The sequence below is a fragment of the Sarcophilus harrisii genome, chromosome 4 (assembly GCF_902635505.1).
Source record: "Sarcophilus harrisii chromosome 4, mSarHar1.11, whole genome shotgun sequence".
Classification (NCBI taxonomy): Eukaryota; Metazoa; Chordata; class Mammalia; order Dasyuromorphia; family Dasyuridae; genus Sarcophilus; species Sarcophilus harrisii.
The window spans coordinates 112276786-112300729 of NC_045429.1; the positions used below are offsets into that span (position 1 = coordinate 112276786).

General features: G+C 33.9%; 1 protein-coding gene across 1 annotated transcript in view; it reads right to left on the reverse strand.

Moving 5' to 3' along the window:
* LOC100915424 (usherin-like) overlaps positions 1-23944 on the reverse strand; it is a 254245-nt gene that overhangs the window by 139410 nt on the left and 90891 nt on the right. The window contains exons 5-8 of the mRNA XM_031968582.1: positions 21536-21830; positions 18765-18949; positions 16938-17159; positions 14041-14134 (exon numbers count right to left, since the gene is read on the reverse strand). Coding sequence (XP_031824442.1) covers positions 14041-14134; positions 16938-17159; positions 18765-18949; positions 21536-21830 — 796 coding nt within the window. The remainder of the gene's footprint in view (positions 1-14040; positions 14135-16937; positions 17160-18764; positions 18950-21535; positions 21831-23944) is intronic.

The window sequence follows — 23944 nt, forward strand, 5'->3', positions numbered from 1 at the left end:
CAGAATCCCCATAAATTTAGAGGACCATTTATTCTATTTTGTCTGTACCTGTGATCCTATCAAGATTCCCTCTCCTGTAATACAGATAAACAATTGCAACCCTTCTTTAACTTAGAGTCCCAGAGAGTTTCCTGGGAACACAGAGGTTGAGTGAATTGTCCCCATTGACAGAGCAAGTATGTAACAGATAGCTTAAATACAGGTCTTCTAATTCCAAGGCCAGCCTTCTATCTGTTATATCATTCACCACTATTTGTAAAGCTTTCTTAATAGAAAACAAACATTTATATTGACATTAATTTTAAACTAAGTCTACATCCACTATGAAGTACAAATGACAAAGTTAATCCTCTTCTTGTGATTTGGAAGGGACAAGCTATGAAGATAGTCTTTATCCCTGGACTCCAAGATTCTCCTGGCCCAATGACCAATGGATATTGTCTGTCCCTATAGCCCTACCACACCAACAAGGGTACACAGGAGTTTGTAGGCATACATAGTAAAAAGGGCTTTGAGTGGGGGACTCTGTTCTCAGAATTAGCAGAGTACTTCATACCCACTCTTACTTTTCTCTAAACAGAACTGCAAACCAGGCAGAAAAGGTCTAATAATAGAAGAAGCCACAGGTATATGAATAGAGGATTCATGGAAAAGGGGAAATTGATGCCCCTTCCTATTCAATCCCAATACTGAATAAAAAGGCTAGGACCAAGCAAACAGCTTCCCTCCTTTGTGCCAAGAAGAAAGAGAATCAACCTTAGCGAGAAAGAAATAAACTGTTCAGTTTTTGGAGGTCAGTAGGGCACCACTTACTGAATTGAAAGAGGTAATTTATTAGGCTGTACTTAAATAGCCTAATAGAATTAGAGAACCTCCTAAAGTCTGCAAATTGCTCCTTTCTCATCAGTCTGATCAGGCCTACTATGTTAGAAATTTTTAGAGCCTAAATCTCTTTAATAACAATAATTTGTTCTCATGCTCTATTCACTGCTTCTTTTTACCTTTGTACCTCAAGACTCAATTGTAATTCAAGTGACTCAGTTCCAGTTTAATTTCTTTTGTCTGGCTATGGCAATCATGTTAATAAAGATAAAACTTCTGAGTATTGATATATCTTTTGATCCAGCCAAACTGTGTCCAAGTGGGCCCATCTCAATCTTTCTCTCAGTCATAAAGAAATTTAATGAACTATATAGCTAGTGATAGTCAATGATCAATGAATTTAAAAGCATGAAAGGGAAGTGTAGATTTTGAAAAAATCCCCCCTACACAAAAGGACCAGACTCAATGCCCAGTATACTTTTTTAGCCTATGACAAGTTACAGGGTTCCACCTTAATGTAACTAGTATTTAATTGAATAGTAACATCAAAGGTTTAATGGTAAATGCAGGACCATTTGCACCTATGGATTACTATGTAATTACAATTAGCAGATCCAAAAGCAATTACCATGCATTGCCATTCAGAAGACAGAAATAATCATGTATTTATCCTTCAATGACATACTCCTTACTCAGTAATTATCCTTCCACTAGTTGGTAATTCTCATGTAATTAAAGAGTCCACAGACTGAGTGTACTTGCATGCTGTTTGTGCGCTGAAATTTAAAGCCTAGCTTAAATTGTTTCTAATACTCTACAGCAGATCAGAAGCAATGCCATTATGATGATTCTCTACACTGAGCAGACCTAGCTTCCCTGACACATCAGTTTTTAATATATGACTGATACTCTTGGTCTGCTTCAGGTTCCCAACAGCCAAGGCTACATCTCTCTTGCCAAAATGAAATAGAGAGCTGTATAATCATTCCTTAAACTCAGTATTTCTGACAAGTGAAAAAACAATGAAACATCTTGTCAATAATAGGAGAGTTTTGCCCAAATTATTTCAATAAATAACTTCCAGTCTTAACATGCCACCAGAGCCACCACTAATGTTATCCACTACAAATTGTTAACGTCAGTCAACATCTACAAAAGGTTACTTTCCAGGAAGATAGGGCGTATAAGCATTTACCCAACAGTGGGCAAAAATTTAATATCAATTTTCTACTTATTTGATCATGATTTGAAAAAGAAGGGCATGTCAAGATGATGATGACAAGATGACAAGACAAAAAGGTCAATGGGGTAGGGAAAAAGTAGAAATCTAGCATTAATTGCATTTGGACTATGATTGGAGGTTGATTACAAAAAAAAAAAAACTACAGGTTATTAAAAATGGAAGGAAGCTTAGAGATCATGTCATCCCACCCCTCGAGTAATGAAGAAGTTCTCTCTAGGATTTAGAACTAGTAGAGGTCATCTCATTCCACTCTTTCATTTTATAGATAAGAATAATGAGGCCTGAAGAAAGTGGCTTACTTACCAAAGGTCACTCAGATAGCAAGTAAGAGAAAATATCTTCACAACAGACTCATTCAAGTTTTCGATAGTTGAAATTGTTAGAATTTTTTCTTTACCAAAAAATCAAATCTCCTTTATATCAAAACCAATTATTACTGGTTTTCCTATCTGACGTCAAGCAAATCCATCTAATTGTTCCACACAAGACTGTACTTAGTCTAGCCTTACAATATGCATACAATTATCTGTTCAACCCCCACTCTATCCTTGTTTCTCCACTCAGACAAGAAGAAAGCAAGATTAGTTGTTCTCCAGCCAGGTAAAAAGGCAATGCCAGCAGACATAGAGAATATTTGGCATTCAACAAATTGAAAGTTTATGGAAATGTGGGAATCGGGGATGAAACAAAACTCTGAAATGTGCTCTAAATCTTTTGTTTCCAGAATATTGAATCTCCAATCTATCACATCATTTGCTTTAATAAGGAAACATAAGTGTTCACTTAGTGGTTCATTTATCTCTTATTTAGAAACAAGAACTCTAAGTGTTAGGACATAAACCAAAGGCCAATGATAACAGGGCACCATGAAGTGGAAGTAAAGGAAGAAAGTACCCAGAAAATGCCAAGATAAATGAAATGAAGACTTCAACCAAGGCAGCATTTGACCTATAGCTGATCTTGTGTGAGGACCATTGCATTTCCAAAAAAAAAATCACATTCACTAGTCACATAGCAAACCTCTCATTTAGGCCCTAATCACCTCCCATCTAAACTACTACAATAGCCTCCTCATTATCTCACTATATCCACCCTCTCTTTTCTTCAGTCTGTTCTCCACACAGTTGCCACAATGATAATCCTGAAGCAAAAGTCAGCCAGCCTGTTACTTCCTCCACTCAAAACGTTTTAGTGGTTCTCAATAAGCCTGAGGATAAAATACAAAAATATTCTATTTGATATTAAAAACCTTTTTACAATATAATCCAAACCTATCTTTAAAGATGGATTTCATATTTTTTCCCCTTTATTTATGCTGTTGCCAAATAGGTGTCACAGCAGATAGAGTACCAGCCCTGGAATCAGGAAGAATCATCTTCCTGAGTTCAAATCTAAACTCAGACACTATGTGACTCTGAGTCACTTCACCCTGTTTGTCTCAGTTTTCTTATCTACAAAATAAGCTGGATGAAGAAATGGCAAACCACTCCAGTATCTTTCCCAAAAAATATCAACAACAAAAAGGACCACTCTTCATGACTGAAATGAGGAAATAACAAAAAATACAATTTATATTACAGCCAAAATGGATTTACTATTCTTCACACACAATATACCAACACCTACTTTTACATAAATGGAATAAGCATTAACATAATACCAACTGTGTGCCCAGGATTGTGCTCAGCTGTTTTAAAATTATTATCTCATTTGATCTGAGAATCAACCCTGGAAGGTAGGTAATACTATTATTTCCATTTGAGAATTGAAGAAACTGGGATAAAGTTATTTAGCAAGAGTGAAAGTGTGTGAGGTCAAATTTAAATATAAGTCCTCCTAACTGCAGAACCCCTGGGCCATCTACCAACTATTAACTATTAACTACTTCTAGACTTTCTCTTATATCTGAAATTATCTCCTCACCTCTCTTTCTTAGTTCCTATCTCCATTACACAAGTGTTTATATAGTACATATATATATATATATATATATATATATATATGTCACTGAGGTGGAAAAACAGAGACAAAAATGGAAAAATAGCCTCAAGTATTCAATCAAGTAACTTAACCCATTTAGTACAGGAAAAGAGAAATTGATTTTAGAAGGCCTACAAATACCATATCAAGATGATAAGCAAAAAAATTTTAAAAAATGAAAAGTCTGCTTCTTAATTTTTCTTTATTTTGAATCCCTTTCAGGGCAGAATGACCAAGATTTTGTTTCAGGAAGCTAGAATGTAGAGCATGCAACATGCAATCCTTGAATGGGTGAAAACACAGCTTAACCCTATTAGCAAGAAAGAATTAACTAAAATAGAAAACTCCAAGAGTGAGGTCCAATTTCTCCCTCTTTTCTCCCCAAGTAATGCTATCTCAGTGAATTCTCTAAGTTCTAGTCTGTCCCAGTAGGTGTCTCAAGGAATAGAACATGGAATTAAAGTCAAGAAGAATTGAGTTCAAATGTATACTGAAACACTGTGTGATACTAGGCAAATCCCTTCTGTCTAACTCAGTTTTGTCATCTGTAAAATTGGGTAATAGTAGCATCTATCTCCAAGGGTTGTCAAAGACAGTGTATTTGTAAAGTGCTATTCAAATTATGAAATGTTATTCAATGCTAGTTGTTATTGCTATTATCCCAGAGACCTTCATTTTGTCTTAAGGACTAAGGTCTCTCAATATAATCCTTAACTAAATTTGTCCTGAAATGTTGATTTGTTTAGTCTATATTTCTTGTCCAATTGCTAGAATAATAAATTATAGTTCTATAGCCAAAGAGAATAAAGTATCCTAACAGGAAAGACTTTTTAGCAAAATATTAAGGATCCCTTTTAGATTTCTACTACCAGCCAGCGTCATTTATTTTCACTAGATTCTACTTTTCATTAAAGTAATTGGGGTTTGTCATTGAATAATAATTTGCAACTTATGAGAATCATTCTCTACTTCCAAGTAACCATACTCTTAATTCAGTGCATGTAATTATGCATGTAGCTGGGATTCAGTAAAGATTAGTTAAACATACAAAATTAACCAATGGTAACTACATTATTCTATGAAAATGTATGTATTTCTTCATGCTTCTTCCATGCTTCAGTCATTCAACCATTTTGTTAAGCCATCACACATACCAATATGCCCTGAAATGTATGTTCCTAAAAGGTCCTTTGTAGAATTCATTTTTTTATAATTTGTTAACATTTTAGATTCATTAAAGTTGCTTGTTTTAAAAGAAAAAAAAAGGCCTATCCATAATCCATTTTTAAAGTAAATAACTACCCTCTAATTTAGCTGTCCTTCAAATCCAGATTTTTCAACTATTGTAAACAATCTCCTCCGAATTCTTATAATACTTTATTTGTATTTCTCTTATTCACTCATATTCTAGTTTCTTGCCCTTTTTTTTAAGGGAGGAACTATATCTTATTAAATTTTGTGTTTCTCTTGTAGTCCTGTCTTAAATAACACATAATATGTTTAATTTACTTCTATTCACCTCCCTAAACATCATGCTTGCATTTCCAGATATATTCTTGTATGTCTATATTGTGTATTTTATTTTTAAAATTTGCAGTTACTATACTCATGGGATTTAGGGTCGACTTGCCTTAAATCAAAACAGCCTCTATAATCATCTAAAAACACCCAGAAAAGAAACTGCTCAATTTTTACATTTTCCCCAAGTTTTCACATTGTAAAATATGGAGGTTCATAGGAGCCCCTGATAATTTAAATAATGAAGTCATTTTTATATGAAAGCAGGCCAGATTCATTAAAGATCCCTGTCCTCAAGGAGACAAAGGTATTACTTCTGGGATCAATGAATGAATAAATGTATGATAAACCATTTATTAAGCATTTATGTGCCAAACACTGTAGATAAAAAATTAAAAAGCAAGACAGTCCTTCTCTCTCTCTCTCTCTCTCTCTCTCTCTCTCTCTCTCTCTCTCTCTCTGTCTTTCTCTTTCTCTCTCTCTCTCTCTCTTTCTCTTTCTGAGACTGACTCTCAAGAAGTTCATATTGCATGCAATCAGGGCAAATAAAACAAGATAGAAGATTCAGCTACAAAAGGAAAGATTCAGGCATTCTAAGGATTTAGCAGTCCATCAAATATCAAGGGATACCTTCTCCCAGTCACCCTAGGTGTTATTATTAAATCCTCATTTTCTCTCATTCCCCACCTTCACTCCCAATCAGAGGTTAAATCTTGTTATTTCCAATTTTCTATTATCTCTTATAGACTCCTCTCTTCTGACACTGTCCCTAACTCTGCATCAGATCCTCCTCACCTCATGATTGCACAATTACTAATGGCCTGCTGGTTGCTTTCCCTTCTTGAACTTCTCTCCATCTCAATCCACCCTCCAATGAGTAAGTGCTTAATAAATTCTACCTGACAGAAGTTCTTTGAGTTCAACGATAGGTCAGATGGTAGGGACAGGGCAAATGTAAAGGCCCAAAGGATCTTAGGATGCAGAAAAAAGGCAAATGCTAAGAACTGACTGTCGTCTTCTTTTTTTTTTTTTTTTTTTTTTAACTTAATAGCCTTTTATTTACAGGATATATGCATGGGTAACTTTACAGCATTAACAATTGCCAAACCTCTTGTTCCAATTTTTCACCTCTTACCCCCCACCCCCTCCCCCAGATGGCAGGATGACCAGTAGATGTTAAGTACATTAAAATATAAATTAGATACACAATAAGTATACATGACCAAAACGTTATTTTGCTGTACAAAAAGAATCAGACTCTGAAATATTGTACAATTAGCTTGTGAAGGAAATCAAAAATGCAGGTGGGCATAAATATAGGGATTGGGAATTCAATGTAATGTTTTTAGTCATCTCCCAGAGTTCTTTCTCTGGGTGTAGCTGGTTCACTTCATTACTGCTCCATTGGAAATGATTTGGTTGATCTCGTTGCTGAGGATGGCCAGGTCCATCAGAACTGGTCATCATATAGTATTGTTATTGAAGTATATAATGATCTCCTGGTCCTGCTCATTTCACTCAGCATCAAGAACTGACTGTCTTCTAACCATATTGTAGTTAACTCATTCAAGAATTAATACTAAAGCCTGAAGGGATTGGTTACTGCAATTGAAAAGCAGAGTGAACCATGGGGTCCTAGTGGACAGGGGATTCTTGGCTCCCTCCTAAAAAGATGATGATGGGGAACTGGAAGAGGGAAAGAGGTCCAGCCAGAAGTAGGAAAGAAAAAGAGAACAGCAACAAGAATAGTGTGACAGAAAGATTGAAGGAAAGGCTATTCCCACCGGACATGCTCTATTTACTATACAAAATTTCTTCAAAACTGGCTTCTTTATATTCTTCTAATCTTCTCACATAGTACTCTGTTCTATATAGTCTATTTTGGGTTTTAAGGCATGATCCATAAGAAAGAAATCTAGCCAGTAAGCCCCAAGATATCGTGGGAGGTTTCAGTGATGAAGATATATATATATATGTAAACATGATAAAGTGAAGATATCTATAGATATCTTCACTTTATATATATCTTATATATATCTTCACTTTATCATGTTTAGATCTCCAAATTCTTATCTACTTATCTTTTTGGCTCAGTTCAGTGTCATTTCTGACATACAATGCTTAATATGATGCCTGGCACAAAGCCTTCCCTAATTCCTAACTTCAAAGGTAAATGTTCTTATTCTCTCTGTGTATGTTTGTGTTCATCTCTCTTTCTGTTTTGCTCTGTATTTGTCTGTCTGTCTCTCCATGGCAATGTCTTTGTCTCTGTGCATGTCTCTGTATGTGTCTGCCTCTTGTGGTCTCTGGCAGTCCATGTCTGTAGCATTTCCATCTTTCTGTGTGTCTGTCTCTGTGTCTATTTGGCTCTGTCCTTTTGTCTCTATTTCTATCTCTATCTCCATCTCTGGGTGTGTCTTTGGGTCTATATGGATCTCTTTCTCTGTGTCAGTTAACTGCAAGTATCTCTCTGTGTATGTGTATATTTCTGTTGAGTTTCTCCATCTTTATCTCCCGTCCCCCACCCAAGAAGATTACCTTATTTTTCCTTACATACAAATATGTTTTAATCTTCCAATAGAATGCAAGTTCTTTGAGGACAAGGACTTTTATTTTTTTCTTTTATGCCCCTACTTTACATTACACCTTTTAAGTATTAAATGCTTAATCAATGTTTGTGGAATTAAATTGAACTGAGTCTAAATTTTTTTTTAAATTAATTTGCAAAGGTTTCCTTATGCATCAAATAAGCCAGGTTTACTAATTCCCATCTAATGATTATTCTCTGACTCAGTTCCTGTATAAAATTAAAGTTGTCAGTCTAGACAAAGGGTACTCTAAACCTTGGTGAACTTCCAGATATAAAATCTCTTCCTTTAATCCCTTTAAAATGCATTAACATTGGATTGTGCAAAGAGTAGGAAAGCATGGTAAAGATGTACTCATAGCTCACCATTATTTCAGAGTTTAACATCACTCTATTGGAATTTAGATGATTTTGATAGCCTTTAGTCTTATTTTGCAAAAGGCACTAATTTGAGTGCTTATCAAAGATGAATGATTTCATCATGTAGCAGAAAAAGGATGAAGTTCTTAATCTTGACTCAGACAATGTACAGGCAATAATCTAGCCATGATAGTAGCTACCTTGGGGCTAGTTTTGTAGAAGCAAAGCAAGATACAAAGACAAGTTTTCAATTAATTCATAGGCATTAAATATATCAATTATTACAATTGAAAATAAAGCATTTTAAAAGTGTAAATATTTTATGAAACTTAAGGTTAAGGTAAGGAGCATTAAAAACTTAGACTATGAGAAACATAATTTAATTAACGATGTTTAATTATTTTCTCATATTTTGGATCTATGAGGGAACATATTAAGAATTTGTTGGCACAGTTCAGATTATTGAATAGTAGGAAGGTTTATTGTATGAAATGTTTTAAGCTAGCTCTGCTACTTATAATACTAACAATAATGCATACTGAGAGTTTGATTGTAGTTAATTCATAAGAGCTGTGATTAATGTTATAAAAGGGTCACAAATCAGAGCCAGAGAATAAAAGAGAAACTATTCATGGATACTAATAAATTGCTCTGTGAAGGCTTGGCCACCCTTGCAGGTAATGATGTCACAAAATGATGAAAGAATCGTTAAGGAGCCAGCAAAGTGGCACTGCTTGGCTAATGTACTGATCATTGCATCACACTTGGCCAGAAGCCTCTTAAAGGCAACAGAGATAGAAGGAAGACAAGACAGTCCAAGACTGCAAGCTCCCTCATACCTTACTTTCTCTAAGTCCAAACTTTCAGAGAGAGAAATTAGTAAGGATTAGTCTTAAACATGGAAATGAAACTACTTTACAAAGGGTAATGTCAGTTTATAAACAAGTGTTTCATATAAAATACAATGTGATTTTTTTCTTCCCTAAAAGGCTTACTTTTTCCAGAGTCAAAAAAAGAAAAAAAAATAGAGATTTACAGCAAGATACAGAGAGAGGAGAGATAATAACAACAGTTAACATCAAGCTTACACTGCCCCAAAGAACTGTGCTAAGTGCTTTATAACTATTACTTCATTTTATCCCTGCAACAGCTACAGGAGATAGTTGTCATTATTATCCCCATTTTACAGATGAGGAAAATAAGACAAACAGAGGTCAAATAATTTCCCCCAGAATCACCTAGCTAGCAAAGTATCTGAGGCCAGATTTATAGTCAGGTCTTCTTTATGCTCGACCTCATGCTCTATCCACTGTGCTATCTAGCTGTAGCTAGATGTAAATGGATATCAAGATAAATCAGGGGGGAGAAGGGAAGAAAAATAGCAGAAAGGGGGGAAAGATGAAAAGAGATGAAATAAAGAAAGGGATAAAGAGGGAGATTTAAAGAGGGGGAAGGGTGAAGGGATGGTAGAAGAGAAAGAAAAGGAAAAGAAGGATTGTGGGAAGAGAAAAGAAAGGAAAGGAAAACAATGGGAAGAAAGAGAAGGGCAAGAGATGGGAGAGAAAGAAAGAAATCTAGAGAAATAGAGACAGAGAAATCTAATGCTCTGAAATAATTCAAATATAACAAGTTCTATAAATGCTGATTTTGCTTTTAATTGCCTTCATATTAAATGGGCATAACAGCAAATATTTCAGCCATTCCTTCAATTATTCTTATTTCTTTACTATAATCAATTTAAAAGAAATTTATCAAAAACTTTTAAGACGTTATAAGCTTATATGTGGCTTAAGATTAATAAACCAATATTTGTCTTACATTTTCTGTAATATGCAGACATGTGATAAATGTAAAGTATTTAAAATTCCAAAAGAAAAAGAATGGATCAATGTTCTTTGCCCTGTGTATTATATACTCTCCAATGTCTTACATTAATATAGCATTATAAAAACACTGGGAGAGTCATTGAGACTCCCGTGAGAATTTATTGAAATATTAATGGAGGAGAGTTTTTATTTATCTTAGAACTGGGACTAGCTTTGGAAATTGTTTAGATTTTTTTGGTTGGAGGAAGGGAAGTGGGTAGAAAAGAACTGGGTAGAAACAGTGAAGGTTGATTTAAGTTGTTTTGACTATACTCAGAGTGATTTAATTCACTATTCTGCCTATTAATTAACTTTCTGAAGGTAAACAAGTTTCACTTTTAAGAAAACTATTCCCAGAAGATAGATAATGATACATATATACTGCTGAATTCTACCCTTTTTCCCCCTTCTTCATTCATTTTCACTTCCGCTGAAAACACTTTCTCTTACGAACAATTGCCAAGAATTGGCATATTCTCAAGGCTTACGTTTTCAACTGTTTGCCAAATGGCTGTAATATAATTCACAAAAGCCCTGTTTATTGAGTAATATTATTAATGGTTAGCAGAATACTGTGAAATTGAAGACATTCTTTTTGGATTATTTCCAGGTCTTTAAAAAGAACCACTAGTTCCAATAGGAAATGGATGGTTTATCTTAAAGCTTAATATTTTAAAAATAATTTAAACTTACTATCTCAATCAAGTGTGTTAGCCATGATAGGCCCCCAATATGCAGCATTAGGTAATTGATCCATACCAACAACCAAAAGACAAATAGATAAGTGATTATAATTATGGAGATTCTAGTTCACATTAATCTATTTTTAAAATAGCAAATGAACCCAAGAATGATCTGTGAATTTTTTTTAAACCATGGAACTCTCTCCACCAATATAGGTTAAAATCAAGCTATGACTTCATAGATATATACTAGAGAACCAACTAAGGTATGTGGAAGTTAAATTATTTGCTGAGCATCAGTAAGTATCAGAGTTGAGATCTGAACATAGTACTTCCCAGATCCAACCCCAGACCTGTTAGCCCCACACCAATCAGTCAATAATATTTATTAGATGCTTTATCAAGTCTAAGATTACTCTACTAAATGCCAAGAATATAAAGGCAGATACATTCTCTCTGACCTCAAAGTTCAAATTCTAATAGGAAGATGTTAAAAACTAAATAATATAAGATATAAACAGAGTAGATGGAAGACAGAAAAAATGCATTCATATTAATTGGTAGATATATTTTTTAAGACTGAAAAGTCCAAGCTTAGATTTTTCATAATTATGAAAGGAGTCGTGTACCAAACCAGTACTGTGTAGTCATTCAAAGACTAGCCTAAGGTCAGAAAGGTTCATCATCCAAAAGTTGGCAAAACAAATCAAGCAGGCAATAGGCATTTACTAATAAGTTCATAAATAGTTGTTATTTACTAAATCCTAACTATATGGTATTGTTAGTATGTTAGGGGAAATGGAATTTAAAAAAATAAAAAAAGACAAATGAGCAAGAAGAGCACATTCTTCCATAGGAAGAAATTAATAATGATCAATAATACAAGCAGAAGTGAAACAGGAATAACTGACTAGATACCACTACAACAGAATGTGATCTGGGAGTCAGAAAAGACAAGGTAAATATGTCATCATCATCATAGTGGCGTTATTTTAAAAGCTAATATGACACTGGACTTTAATTTAAAAAAAATATGGTTTGCATAGTACATTTATAACCTTTAGTTTCATCAGCATTAAGACTTTTAAGGTTTGAAATGTAAATAAGGCTCTGTATTTTATTTTTCTTCAAGCAATAGTCTTGGGAGTGGGGGCAAGTAGATGGCACAGTGGACAGAGCACTAGGTTTGGAACTAAGAAAACTCATCTTCCTGCATTCAAATCTGACTTCAGAAATTTATAAGCTATATGACCCTGGGCAAGTCATTTAACTTGGTTTGTCTTAATTACCTCATATGTAAAACCAACTGAAGAAGGAAACAGCAAACTGCTACCAGATCTTTGGCAAGAAACCTCCAGTGGGGTCACACAAAAAAATCAGACATGACTGGAAAATAACTTAACAACAAAAACAATAAAGCTTGGTAGTTATCTGACGTGAATAAAAGAGAAATGAGCAAATATAACAAACAGAATAGGGATTTTTTTTTTAAGAAAATGATTAGGAATTGATGTTATACACAATTCTCATATAGTTCCATGTGTTATAAGTACTAACAGAAGTAGAAGTTGAGCCGTAAAAGATTCTGATCATTGTGTATATATATGTATACGTAGTCTTAATGAAAACTGCATCCCTATAGCTACTATATTTAAGTATAAATAGAATAGATAACTATCTGTCTTGATGCTTCTGCTAGAGTATTCTTTAGAGAAAGACATAAAAGCCAAATTACTTGGTAAGATAAATTCCAAATCTAGGATTCTAACCAGTATGTCAAATGTTCATATCATTATATCACCTTAGCATTGAACAAAAGATCTTCCTAGAAATATTCTAAGATGAATCATTTTTTCACAAAACTATGTCAATATGGGGAACTGTTTTAGTCTTTGATTATCCCTAATAGGTCTCTTCTTAATCTCTTAAATCCCAAGATCCTTTTTTTACAAATTTGAGAAGGGCAAAAAAAGATTATTATAACATTAGTAAGTAGAAGAGCTTATATTTGAAGTTGGATCTTTGGGACAACAAATGAAGTCTTCTTACTTCTGCATTATGCTCCTTTAATGAAACCAGTGAAAAGAAATCAGATTTTCTCACTTTAAGAATGTCTCTTTTTAGATCTTTTGTCTCCACTGAAGCAAAAGAAGAATGAGAAGTGTAATCTATATATACTTCACTGATGTCCTATCTCTTTAAAAGCTCCTTGAGGGCAGGGACCAATTTTGTTTCTTGATTTAGTGCTAAGTTCAAAACATTAATAAACATTGGAATGACAATGATGATGATGATGATGATGATGATGATGATGATGATGATGATGAAGACAACTATGACATGTTCAAAAAGGATTACATACCTTACCATTGTGGAATGACAGGGATTAATTGCATGATAGAATAACCACTTAAAATTTGCATATTGAGTAAAAAAAAAACTTTGATTCTGAATAAAATTAGTTCATAGTTCTCTTTACATAGTTAGCATCTCTGGCTTCTTAAAGAAGAAACATTTTAAAGACAAGAAACATTCCTATCTCATTTAATTTTGTCTAGGGCTTATAATAAGGCCATGCTTATCTGGCCACACATTCTTAACATTCTTAAAAGCAAAAATAGATGATGATAATAAGGCAGACAACAAAAAAAGAAATATATTCAGATTTTAGTTCCAGTGGCACCTCCTTTGAATTTATTAAAACATTAAAATATTTAACCTAGCAAACAAATTTATAGATATTTCCTTTTCCTCTCAATAAGTCTTATCTTTTTCTTCTACAAGAGGTACAAGAAATCAAGGGAATAAAAAATGTAAATGGTTTCAAAATTTTAAAATATTTTGATAAAAAAAAGATCTATATTTGGGGTTCACATGCCAATCATTTTCACTTTATATTCAGATACAGGAAAATATGTTGAATTTCTACTTGAAATTAACTAAAGCATAAAGATCATTCTAGTCACAAAAGAGAAAACTCACATTCCGTCCTTCAGTGTAGCTATCCTGAGAGCAAAGGCAGCGATAAGGTTTGCTAGCCATGTCACAGTCATTGGCATGACCATGGCAATTACATCTGTGAACAGAAACATTATATGATTGCCAGTAAAAATCAACACAACTTTAAATCTAGTTCAAGCTCTGTCTATGTTCCCACATAATGAAGTGGATTGAATATCATACAAAAAGAATCCTCCAAATTATATTGCTCAAATTATCTCAATATTTGGTGAGTGTCCCAATTTTTATCTTCATTTTGTATGGGAAGATAAAAAACATAGGGTCAAGTGAAGGCAAGTTTATTACATTATTTAGTCAAAGTATAAAACTGTTATGTTTACATATATAAACATACATATTATCTGTTCCCAGCCGTGTAAGGAATTCTCAATATGAGAACTCTCTCCATCAATATAAAAATATAAATAGCCACTTAATAGATAAATCTTAGGAGGCCACCTGAGGCAAACAGAGGCTTAGTTACTTGACTAGAGTTTTTAAGTATCAAAAACTGAATTTTAACTCAACTATCCTGACTCCAAACCTAGTCTCTATAAATGTCAAGCAGATGCTATTCCTTTCCCCCTCTTTTCTTCTTCCTTATTCCCCTCCTTTTCCATTCTGGAGCATACAGTTACAGATGATATATCTAGATATAGATGCTACATATTAACTTATGGGATAATTTAGGGGAATGGTCAATCAAGGTAATAAATCATTCCATCCCATTCAAGTAACTAGTGAAACACTTAATACCTAATACCTCTAACAGGTGAGAACATCTCTATCAAATCCATCACCAAATCACATCACCACACTTAAAGTAAACATTTTAACCAGGTAAAAATACCTGTTAGAATCATTCAGTTGAATTATATTATATATGAGAGGTGTCCACAATTAGATGTATGTGTATATATACATATTAGATATCAAATTCAATAATAACATTTGTCTACTCTATTTATCCCATGCACCTTTGGAGATTATTCCATTGTTAAATTTGCATATTATTTATATGGCAAAATTATTTTTTCAACAACATGCTATAAACATACATAATAAAGGAACCATCTGAAAGTTATGTTTTCGGATGGTTCCGAAAGTTATGTTTTTGTCTGATATTGTTTTTCCTTTTCAAGAAAAGGAAAAATGAATAATAAAAATTTTTTCACAACTTGTTTATTTTTTTTTTGCAACTGCTTTGTTTTATTTGATATAGTAATTTAAAGTGTTATTATCCTTAATTATACTGAGAAAGTTATAAATCTCTCAAGGATCATCAGATTGTTCCCTCTGCAAACCCTCTAGAGTAAAATACCAAGGAGTATGGACCTCAGGAAACCAAGTCTCATATTCTGAGTTTGACTCCTGCTACAATTATTGCTTCTTAATTCTGTTACAGCCTCTTTTAGATCTTATTGTTCTCTCTTACAATTAACTGGTATTTGGACATGCATATAATCTGCTATTTTTCTTGGTCAATTAGTTGTTTTCAGTTATGTCTGACTCTTTGTGATTCCATTCGTTTTATTGACAAAAATACTGGAGAGAATTGCCATTTCCTTCTCTAGCTCATTGTATAGATGAGGAAACTGAGGCAAACAGGGCCAAATTATTTGCCCACAAATCTGAAGCCAAATTTAAACTTGGAAAAATAAGTAAGTCTTCCCATCTCCAAACCTGGTATACTGTGTCACCTAATTGCTCCATATAATCTGCTAGGATTGTCCAAAAATCCAGGGAAAATATCTGTCTCTATCCTGAGAGCACAGAATGAGAAATTATGTCTCAATGTGTCTCAGGTAGATAAAATGGGGAGTTTACTGACTGACTAGCCCTTGAACAGATCTAAAAGGAGGCTGGCACTGACACCTTGTAGTAAATATGTGGTCTAAAGTTTCTTATTTAACAAAGGAGAAAGAAGGCCAAAGAAGAAATTTAATTTCCCTCAGTCACAAAGTGAGTTAGTGACACCTTCAGCTTCAGAAATAGAATCCATGCCTTCTGGCTCCAAGAAAAAGGTTCAATCTACTTTATCATACATGTGGCTTAAGTTTATAGCTGCAATGGAAGAAGCTCCCTGTATCCAGTGATTTCCAGCTGATTGTTAACTTTCCTTAAGTTTTTACACTTTTTCACTTTTACAATGAATTTTAAATTCCAGTGGTTCTTTAAAAAAAAAAAAAAAAAACTGCAACAATAACAGCCATCTTTGACTTGGTTACTAGAAAGTAAAAGGTAAAATAAATCATTCCCAAATGAAATTTATGATGTTAAATTCATTTACACTGGACCAAAATGACTCCATAGACAGTTGATTATATCAGAGCAAGTCAGCTGAAAACAAATCATGAAACATCCTTGTGGTGGGAAATAGTCTCAACATCAAAAAAGTTTGGTTTTTAGAACCAGTGTCTGGTTGTCATTAGGGATTCAATGTGTGGGGAAATTAAGTGGAGAATGAATAAGGAGGAGAAGTATACAAGCAAAAACACACAAGGAATAGAAGGAATAGAAGAAAAATTTAAAGATTTTAAACAGGGGAAAGTGGTCAAGGAAGCAGTTATGTCAAAGTAAGACAAATAGACATGACAAGACAAGATATTATTAAGATAAGAAATTTGATGTTTGCCTAACTGCAAGCAGTCCAAGAGAGAAACAACTCTAGAGTTCAATATATGCTACATTTATATCATAAGAGGATTCCCAGAGAACTTCTAGCAAAATGAATATCTAGGGCTAAGGTTAATAAGACTGAACAGGTAGAATCTGTGATTTAAGTACTACCAATCTTATTTCCTAGTCTAAACACAAAATTTCATTGTAGTTCATAATCATAACCACAAACTAATACAGATAGTTTCAGTGAATATTACCTGCCACTGATGGTAATTTCATTCACTCCATAGTATCTATGCCTGAAGTTAACAGAAGACTCAGTTGTATGATACTGACCAACCAGATGAATCCTTATTTGTGTGGCTTTTACAAACTCTTGGAGAGAAGGATTCTTGTAGAAATTATTATATCCAGGTCGATGATTTGGTTCCGGTGTCAAGATACTGAATGTGATGTTACCACGAGAGTATGGAGTGAAACTGTAGGTTAAAAAAAAAAAAGCAAAAATATTGAAAACCTCCTTCCTGCTTTGCAAAAAATAAATCATGCAACCTAGAGGAAATGGTTATATAACATCAAGAGAAGCTTGAATTCTTAGCACTTAAAACCTACAGATATTCTAAATATTTCACATTCAAATCAAACAGGAGACTTTAGAAAGTTTCTCAGGGTCATGATTTCATCTTCAAGAAAGGAAACAAAAGTAGTTTTTTTTCCACATTTGTCTTTATTACCTTAATAATTAGGAATCTTTATTTTTGTTTTAGCGGCCAAATCCATAGTGCCCATTTATCAAGCATCACATTTTGGCTGAGATTTGGCTGAGATTATTTTGTGGTCAGATCATAGGAACTTTCCATGTTTAAGTCAGGCTTTTCTGTCTCAGTTTTTGATAATTAATCTGAAAATCCAGGTGTTATGACTTACATTTTATTCCATTGCTTTATCATGTATCAAAAGTAACCATAGATTCTTAAAGGCTATAGCAGTGGAGCACACGTGAAGTACTCTAATTCTGGAAGATTCTATTAAGCTGAAGAAGTTTCAAATATTGCTACCATAAAGGGCTATGTACCTGCCATCTAAAAGCCAGCCAACTAAATTCTATGAGACTCATCCCCAGAAAATTGACCACAAAAACCCATAAAAACCAGCTAATAAAGTGTAGAGGAGTTGTGACCTACATCAGTGATAGGATTACCCTTCTGGTACCCTAGAAATATATTTCTTGTAAGTATGATAAAAACCTTATCGAAAGTGGGGAAATATGACTGAATGTTCAAACACTGGACTGTAAAGTACTAAATCATGTTAATGATAAAAGATATACAAATCTCCTTTGAGAGCTCAATTTGTTGACAATGCTTGCTTAGGGTCTTTCTTACAAAAGAGAGATGAACTAGGTCTTACTAGAATCTATGGCTCCTATAACATACATAACCATTTCTCAAGTCATGTTTCATGGTACTCTGATATTCCATATAATGTGCAAGTTCCATAAGACCATCTTCTTGCTATCAAGTTTCCCCTATGAAATATTGAGTATGAAATTATATTGACTTTAATATGTCACATAGAGTGATTTTCTATTTTAAATGGTCTTAATTTCCTATAATTTGTGCTGATTACCCAAATCCTTCTCCAAACTAGAGATATTCAATTTTTCCAGGATTTCTATACAAAGATTTATGAATTTCTTCATGTCTCAGTGTCACATGACCAAATTTGCTTCAGTCACATTTACCTAAATCCTTTGTAGTTCTAAGCTATGTTAAGCAATACCAATTAATAATAACAACAACATTTACTATTCACCAGATACTGTGCTAAGTGCTTTATAATTATTATCTCATTTTATCCCCCAAAACCCTGGGAGGTAGATGATATTATGCCCATTTTATAGATGAGGAAACTGAGGTGAACAGATTAAGTAATTGACCTTAGGCCATATAGCTAGTATCTGAAGTTGCATTTAAAATCATGTACTCTATCTACCATATAACCTACCTGCTCTTCCCCCCCAAAAAAATCAGCATACAACAAAAATGAATCAACAATGTTTTGTTTTGTTTTGTTTTTCATACCTAGGAAGCTGAAGGCAGTTGACAGAGTCAGGATCTTTCAAATGACCATTGTTTTTCATTCCAAAATCACTGCAGTTTTTAGCAAAATATTGCCAATCTTCCCAGTCTAAGTGGTCCATCTTTTTCCTTTGAATTCGGATTCCTGTTGGTTGTGGACTAAAGAACTGAAGTACAATGTAAAAAACCTGTAAAAGAAAAGTACATTAAACATTATAGCAAATGTCTAAGCCTGGTACATCATTATAAATCAAGTACATTATCTTCATCCATTATATCTCAATTATAGTCAATGTCTTCAAATATTTAAGAATTATCAAGTCTATTGATTACATGTGGTTCTTATCTTGGTCAGTCAACAAACATTTATTAAGCACCTACTTTGCACCAGGTACAATGCTAAGGTCTTCAAAGAGAATCCAAAGAGAAACTTAACACAGTAAATTCATATTTGCAATCAAATGTTAGAATCCTAGTGTTAACTCAATGGAATCGATACAATGCTTATTGGTTCACACCTTAGAGCAAATCCTTACAAAGTGAAGTCAGTTGCCTAATTTAGCACAGTACTTAGTAAATTCTCTAGTTTACTAATGCATTTAAGTACTCATTAGAGTTCACAAGTATGGGAGATTCACAAAGTTAACTTTGTAATTTTGTGAATTCACACCTCCCTTAATCCCTCCCTCAGAGGAGGAGTCAACCTTTGGGAGATCATATATTAAGAAACTCTTAGCTCCAGGTTAGTCAGTTCGGAACATTGTCAGGAGTCGGAGAGGAGCACTCTGGGAGGAAGCCCATAAACCCGCTCTCATCAGAGTCAGATTCATTCCAACTTTCACCTTGGTGCTGGCTGGAGATATTTGGAAGAAGAGAAGCTGAAGCTGGCAGAGGCAAAAGATTAGCGGCAAGAGCTCTTGGAACCAAGGAGAGAGATAGTTCTCTGTTAAAGCTAAGTGGATTTTATCAGCTGGCTGTATTTGGAGTGATTATTACTTTGAACCGAAACTAAGGCTGCCTCTAGAAAACCTCCCCAAGAAACCTGCTCCCACAGAGAACGATCTTATATTTTAAAGAAGAAAAACACCACAATCAAAGAATATTAAAAAGAGAAAGGACCTTAATACAACGTAGATTTCTTCATTTTCTAAATAAGGAAACAGAGGGCCAAAAATATATCCAATTAGCCACAAGTTAGAAGAAAAGCTGGGAAATGAACTCCAAGTATCTTAATCCCAAATCCAGTGTTCTTTCTACCAAACCAAGTATAAATACCATATAAGTATATTTGCAGCTATTTTTGTTAAATGGTCTTTTGGATTAAATATTTAACTGAATTAATCCACTAAAACTTCAAACTAAATGAAACTCTTTTCAACATTTCATAAATAATCAGATCTGACTTGCTGAATGATCTTAGCTAAGTCCTTCTCTTTAAGTCTCAGTTTCTTTGTCTGTTAAATGAAAATCAAATATGCCCTCCTCATAACATGGAGTTGTTAAAAGAAGAAATGAGAATTACATATAGTAGAAATATCTTATAATTACAGAGAATGGTCTCCATTTTCCATAATCCTTATTCTTTGAGATATATTCTCAAAAAGTTGTACATAAACCTGAAATGAAATAGCATTACCTGAAACATATTCTGGGTGCATGAGAAAGTTATGCAAGTGTAAAAATGCAAGTGTATCACATGTGCATCTGACATCAATGATAGAAATATAAACAGTAGAATTATGGGTGACAGAGGCAGGGGTGACAGGGCTGTGAGCAGGATGAGTGGATATAGAAGATAGAATAAAAGGAAATCTATATTACAAAAGCAAATAGCACCAATCTATCCATGACAATCAAACTCTAGTATTCTATCTGAAATATAATAATGACTAGGAGAGCTGTGGCAAGAGATTTCAGTTTTTCTTCAGCCTCCAAGCAGCCAATATTCTTTAATTTAACAATAAGAACAGTGATAGCTAGCATTTATACAGCACTCAAGGTTTACAAAGCCTTTTTATAAATATCTCAATTTATTCTTAAACTCTGGGTAGTGTTAAGAATCCATATTTTACAGATAAGAAAACAGTTAAGTGACTTGCTCTGGATCACACAACTAGCAAGCTTCTGGGACAGGATTTAAATTCAGTCTTTTTACTGACTCTGGGTGCAGTGTTTTATCTACTGAATCCTCTAATTGTCAAATTAATGACACTTGCAGCACAGTAAAGAAAATAACTCTGGATTGTAAATTACTGGAAGTATGGATTTTATCTCATGTATCCCTACTATGCTAAATCAGGAGTTAACTAGCATTCCTCAGAGGACAGGAGAAAGGGTAGTGTAAATAGAGTCTTTACTAATCATTTGATTTAATTCATTGTTATTTACTTTGTTATTCTATTATAATATTACTGCTTTCTTATCTTTGAATTAATGTCATTTGGTCTGATTTGATGTAGTATGCTGGTGGTATGGTCTCAAGTCCTAACTCTGAATACATGATAACCTATACAAGTATTCTGACCTTGGGTGTAACTGAGACAGGGTGTACTTAAGCTTAAAGCTTTCTATAAATATCAAGTACTCTTTTTTATAATATAGGTTTTGAATATAAAATATTTCTAAAAATGAAGCCATTATATCCCTACAGAATCTTTTAATTTTTAAGTCTTATTTTTGGGAGGTTTTATTTTTTTTTTAATGAATCAAATGCTCATTTGCCTAATTCTATTCTCAGATGCTATTGATACAAGCAGAAAAGTTCATTTAATTACCTGGTACTGTCCATTTTCCAAATCTATTGTAATTGCCACTCCATTTTCAAGCTCAGTCATGTTTCTAAATACATGAGAAATCCACGTAGTCCCAATATCATTATCATTGATGTAAGAGAGAGGATGAGCTTCAGGATTCAGTCTCAAAACTCTATCATTGGTTGTGTCATCTGCATCATTAGGGAGGCAGTACCGCTGCACCAAAGGATGGACTCTCGGGTGGCTGACAGGGCAACGGCATTCTGTCTGGATGTGCAAATAGAGTAATTCTCCAGAGAAAACTTCCATAATGTCTCTACAGAGAGCACAAGAAAGGGAGTCAGTCAAGGGCATAACAAAACAGTTCAACAAAGAATAGAACTTCAAAAAGCAGGTATAAAATAGGCTACTTTTTCCTATAATAATGGAATTGTTAAGTATCCAATTAACTTCAATAATTTGTCACATATAAAAGAAAGCAAAAGATAATTCTCTTCACCAGTACCCATTAGTAACTGCATGCAGTATGACAATATAGTATTCAGAATTAAACAACTGGTGCCATAAAATAGCAATTAACTAATTAACAGAAACCTGGAGGGAGACCACCAGTGGCATTTCCAAATACAATATCCTTGACTTTGTTCAATTTAACATTGTCAGCAATTTTTATAAACGAAGCAACATGCTATAATAGAAAGAACATGAGAATCTGAAATCAGGGGAAAGCTGGGTCCAAATCTTCATTCCACTACTTACGAATTTTATGAATGCAGAAGTGGGCATAACTGTAAAATATCAAATAATGCAAAACTGGAAGGCATAAACTAATCTTTAGGTGGATTACCAGCCTATACTTAATGGGACCATGATGGAGACCATGAAAAAGGAAAAGATGGCATCATTATACTCTGCCTTTATCAACTCTCATCAGGAATGTATGCTGTATTTAGTTTTTAGGAAGGAAATTGACAAATGGGAAATGATCCATAGGAGAATAACTTCAATGAGGCAGGGCTTTGAGGCCATGTCAAATAAGATCAGTGGAAGGCAATGGGATTGTTTAAGAAGAAAAAGTGAAAACAGGGATGACAGAATAGCTATATTCAAGTATTTGCAGAGATACAATGTGGAAAAGGAATAAGGTGTTATTGTCTTCATCACAGGATAGATCCGAGAGCAATGAGAAGTTCTAAATAGGAAAGTTTTAGGCTTGATATTATGGGAAACTTTTTCCCATTGGAGGTCTTTAAAAGGGAGGTTGGATTACCACTTGTTGAGTCTCACAATAACCCTATGAACTAGATGCTGTTATTACCCCCACTTTATAGATAAGGAAACTGAGACCAAGTTAAGTTCCAGTGCTTTACATAGAGTCACACAGCTATTACATGTTTGAGGCAAGGTTTGAACTCTAGTGTTTTTTACTTTTCTTCAGCTCTATGCATGTACCAACTAGCTGCCTAAATAATAGACTCAGGATCCAAAAAGATCACTAAAGACCAGTACAAGTTGTTAAGTCTAAGATAAAATTTGTTTAAAAAATAAAATAAACATATTTAAATTTGACTTCAAAAAATTCAGTCAGTTGCAAAAGTATAGAATGGGAAAAAGTAGTTGGACAATTGTCCTAGTGAAAATTTTTTGCCATACTAGGCTAGCAGAAAAGAAAGGTAACAAGTATTTATTACATACTTTATTATGTGCCAGGCACTATGCTAAATATCTCATTTGATCTTCACAATATCCTCAAAAATAAGTGTTGCCTCAACTGAGGCAGAGCATAATAAGCGTCTTGAAAGAGTCACTTAGCTAATGTCTGAGGCCAGTTATAAACTGAAGTCTTTTTGACTCTAGGTCCATTCTGTTCACTGCACTACCTAGCTGCCCTTTAAACTGAGCTTACCCATCACTAAATGTTTTTAAGTAGAATCTGATTGAATCTTTGTAGCAAAGATGTAGGTGACATTTGTGCTCAGCTACAGGTTAGACTAAGTGATCTCTGAGAGCCCTCACCAGTTGGAGATTCTATTATTTATTCCAAAGGGGAAAAAAAAACTACATTGCTAATTTCAAAAAGAAATATCTTTCAACTGTCAATGCAAAATCATTTCTATCTGTGGTTTAGTTTGTGTATCAAATATTCATTCAGAATAACCAGCCAAAGGAATTTTTAGCATTGAATGAGAGTTATCATATATGCTACACATTAAACACCAAATGCTTTTATCCAAGTTATTAATAAAAATGTTGAGCAGAATAAGACTGAAGACAAAGCCCCGAAGAATACCAAGAAGGATCAATTTCCAATCCACATAGGTATCCTGCCTATACTTCTTCATTTGTGCAGAAGGATATTATGAGATACTGTCAAATACTCGATGAAATTCACATAGATTTTGCATGTCATTCTGATAAACAAGTTTAGTA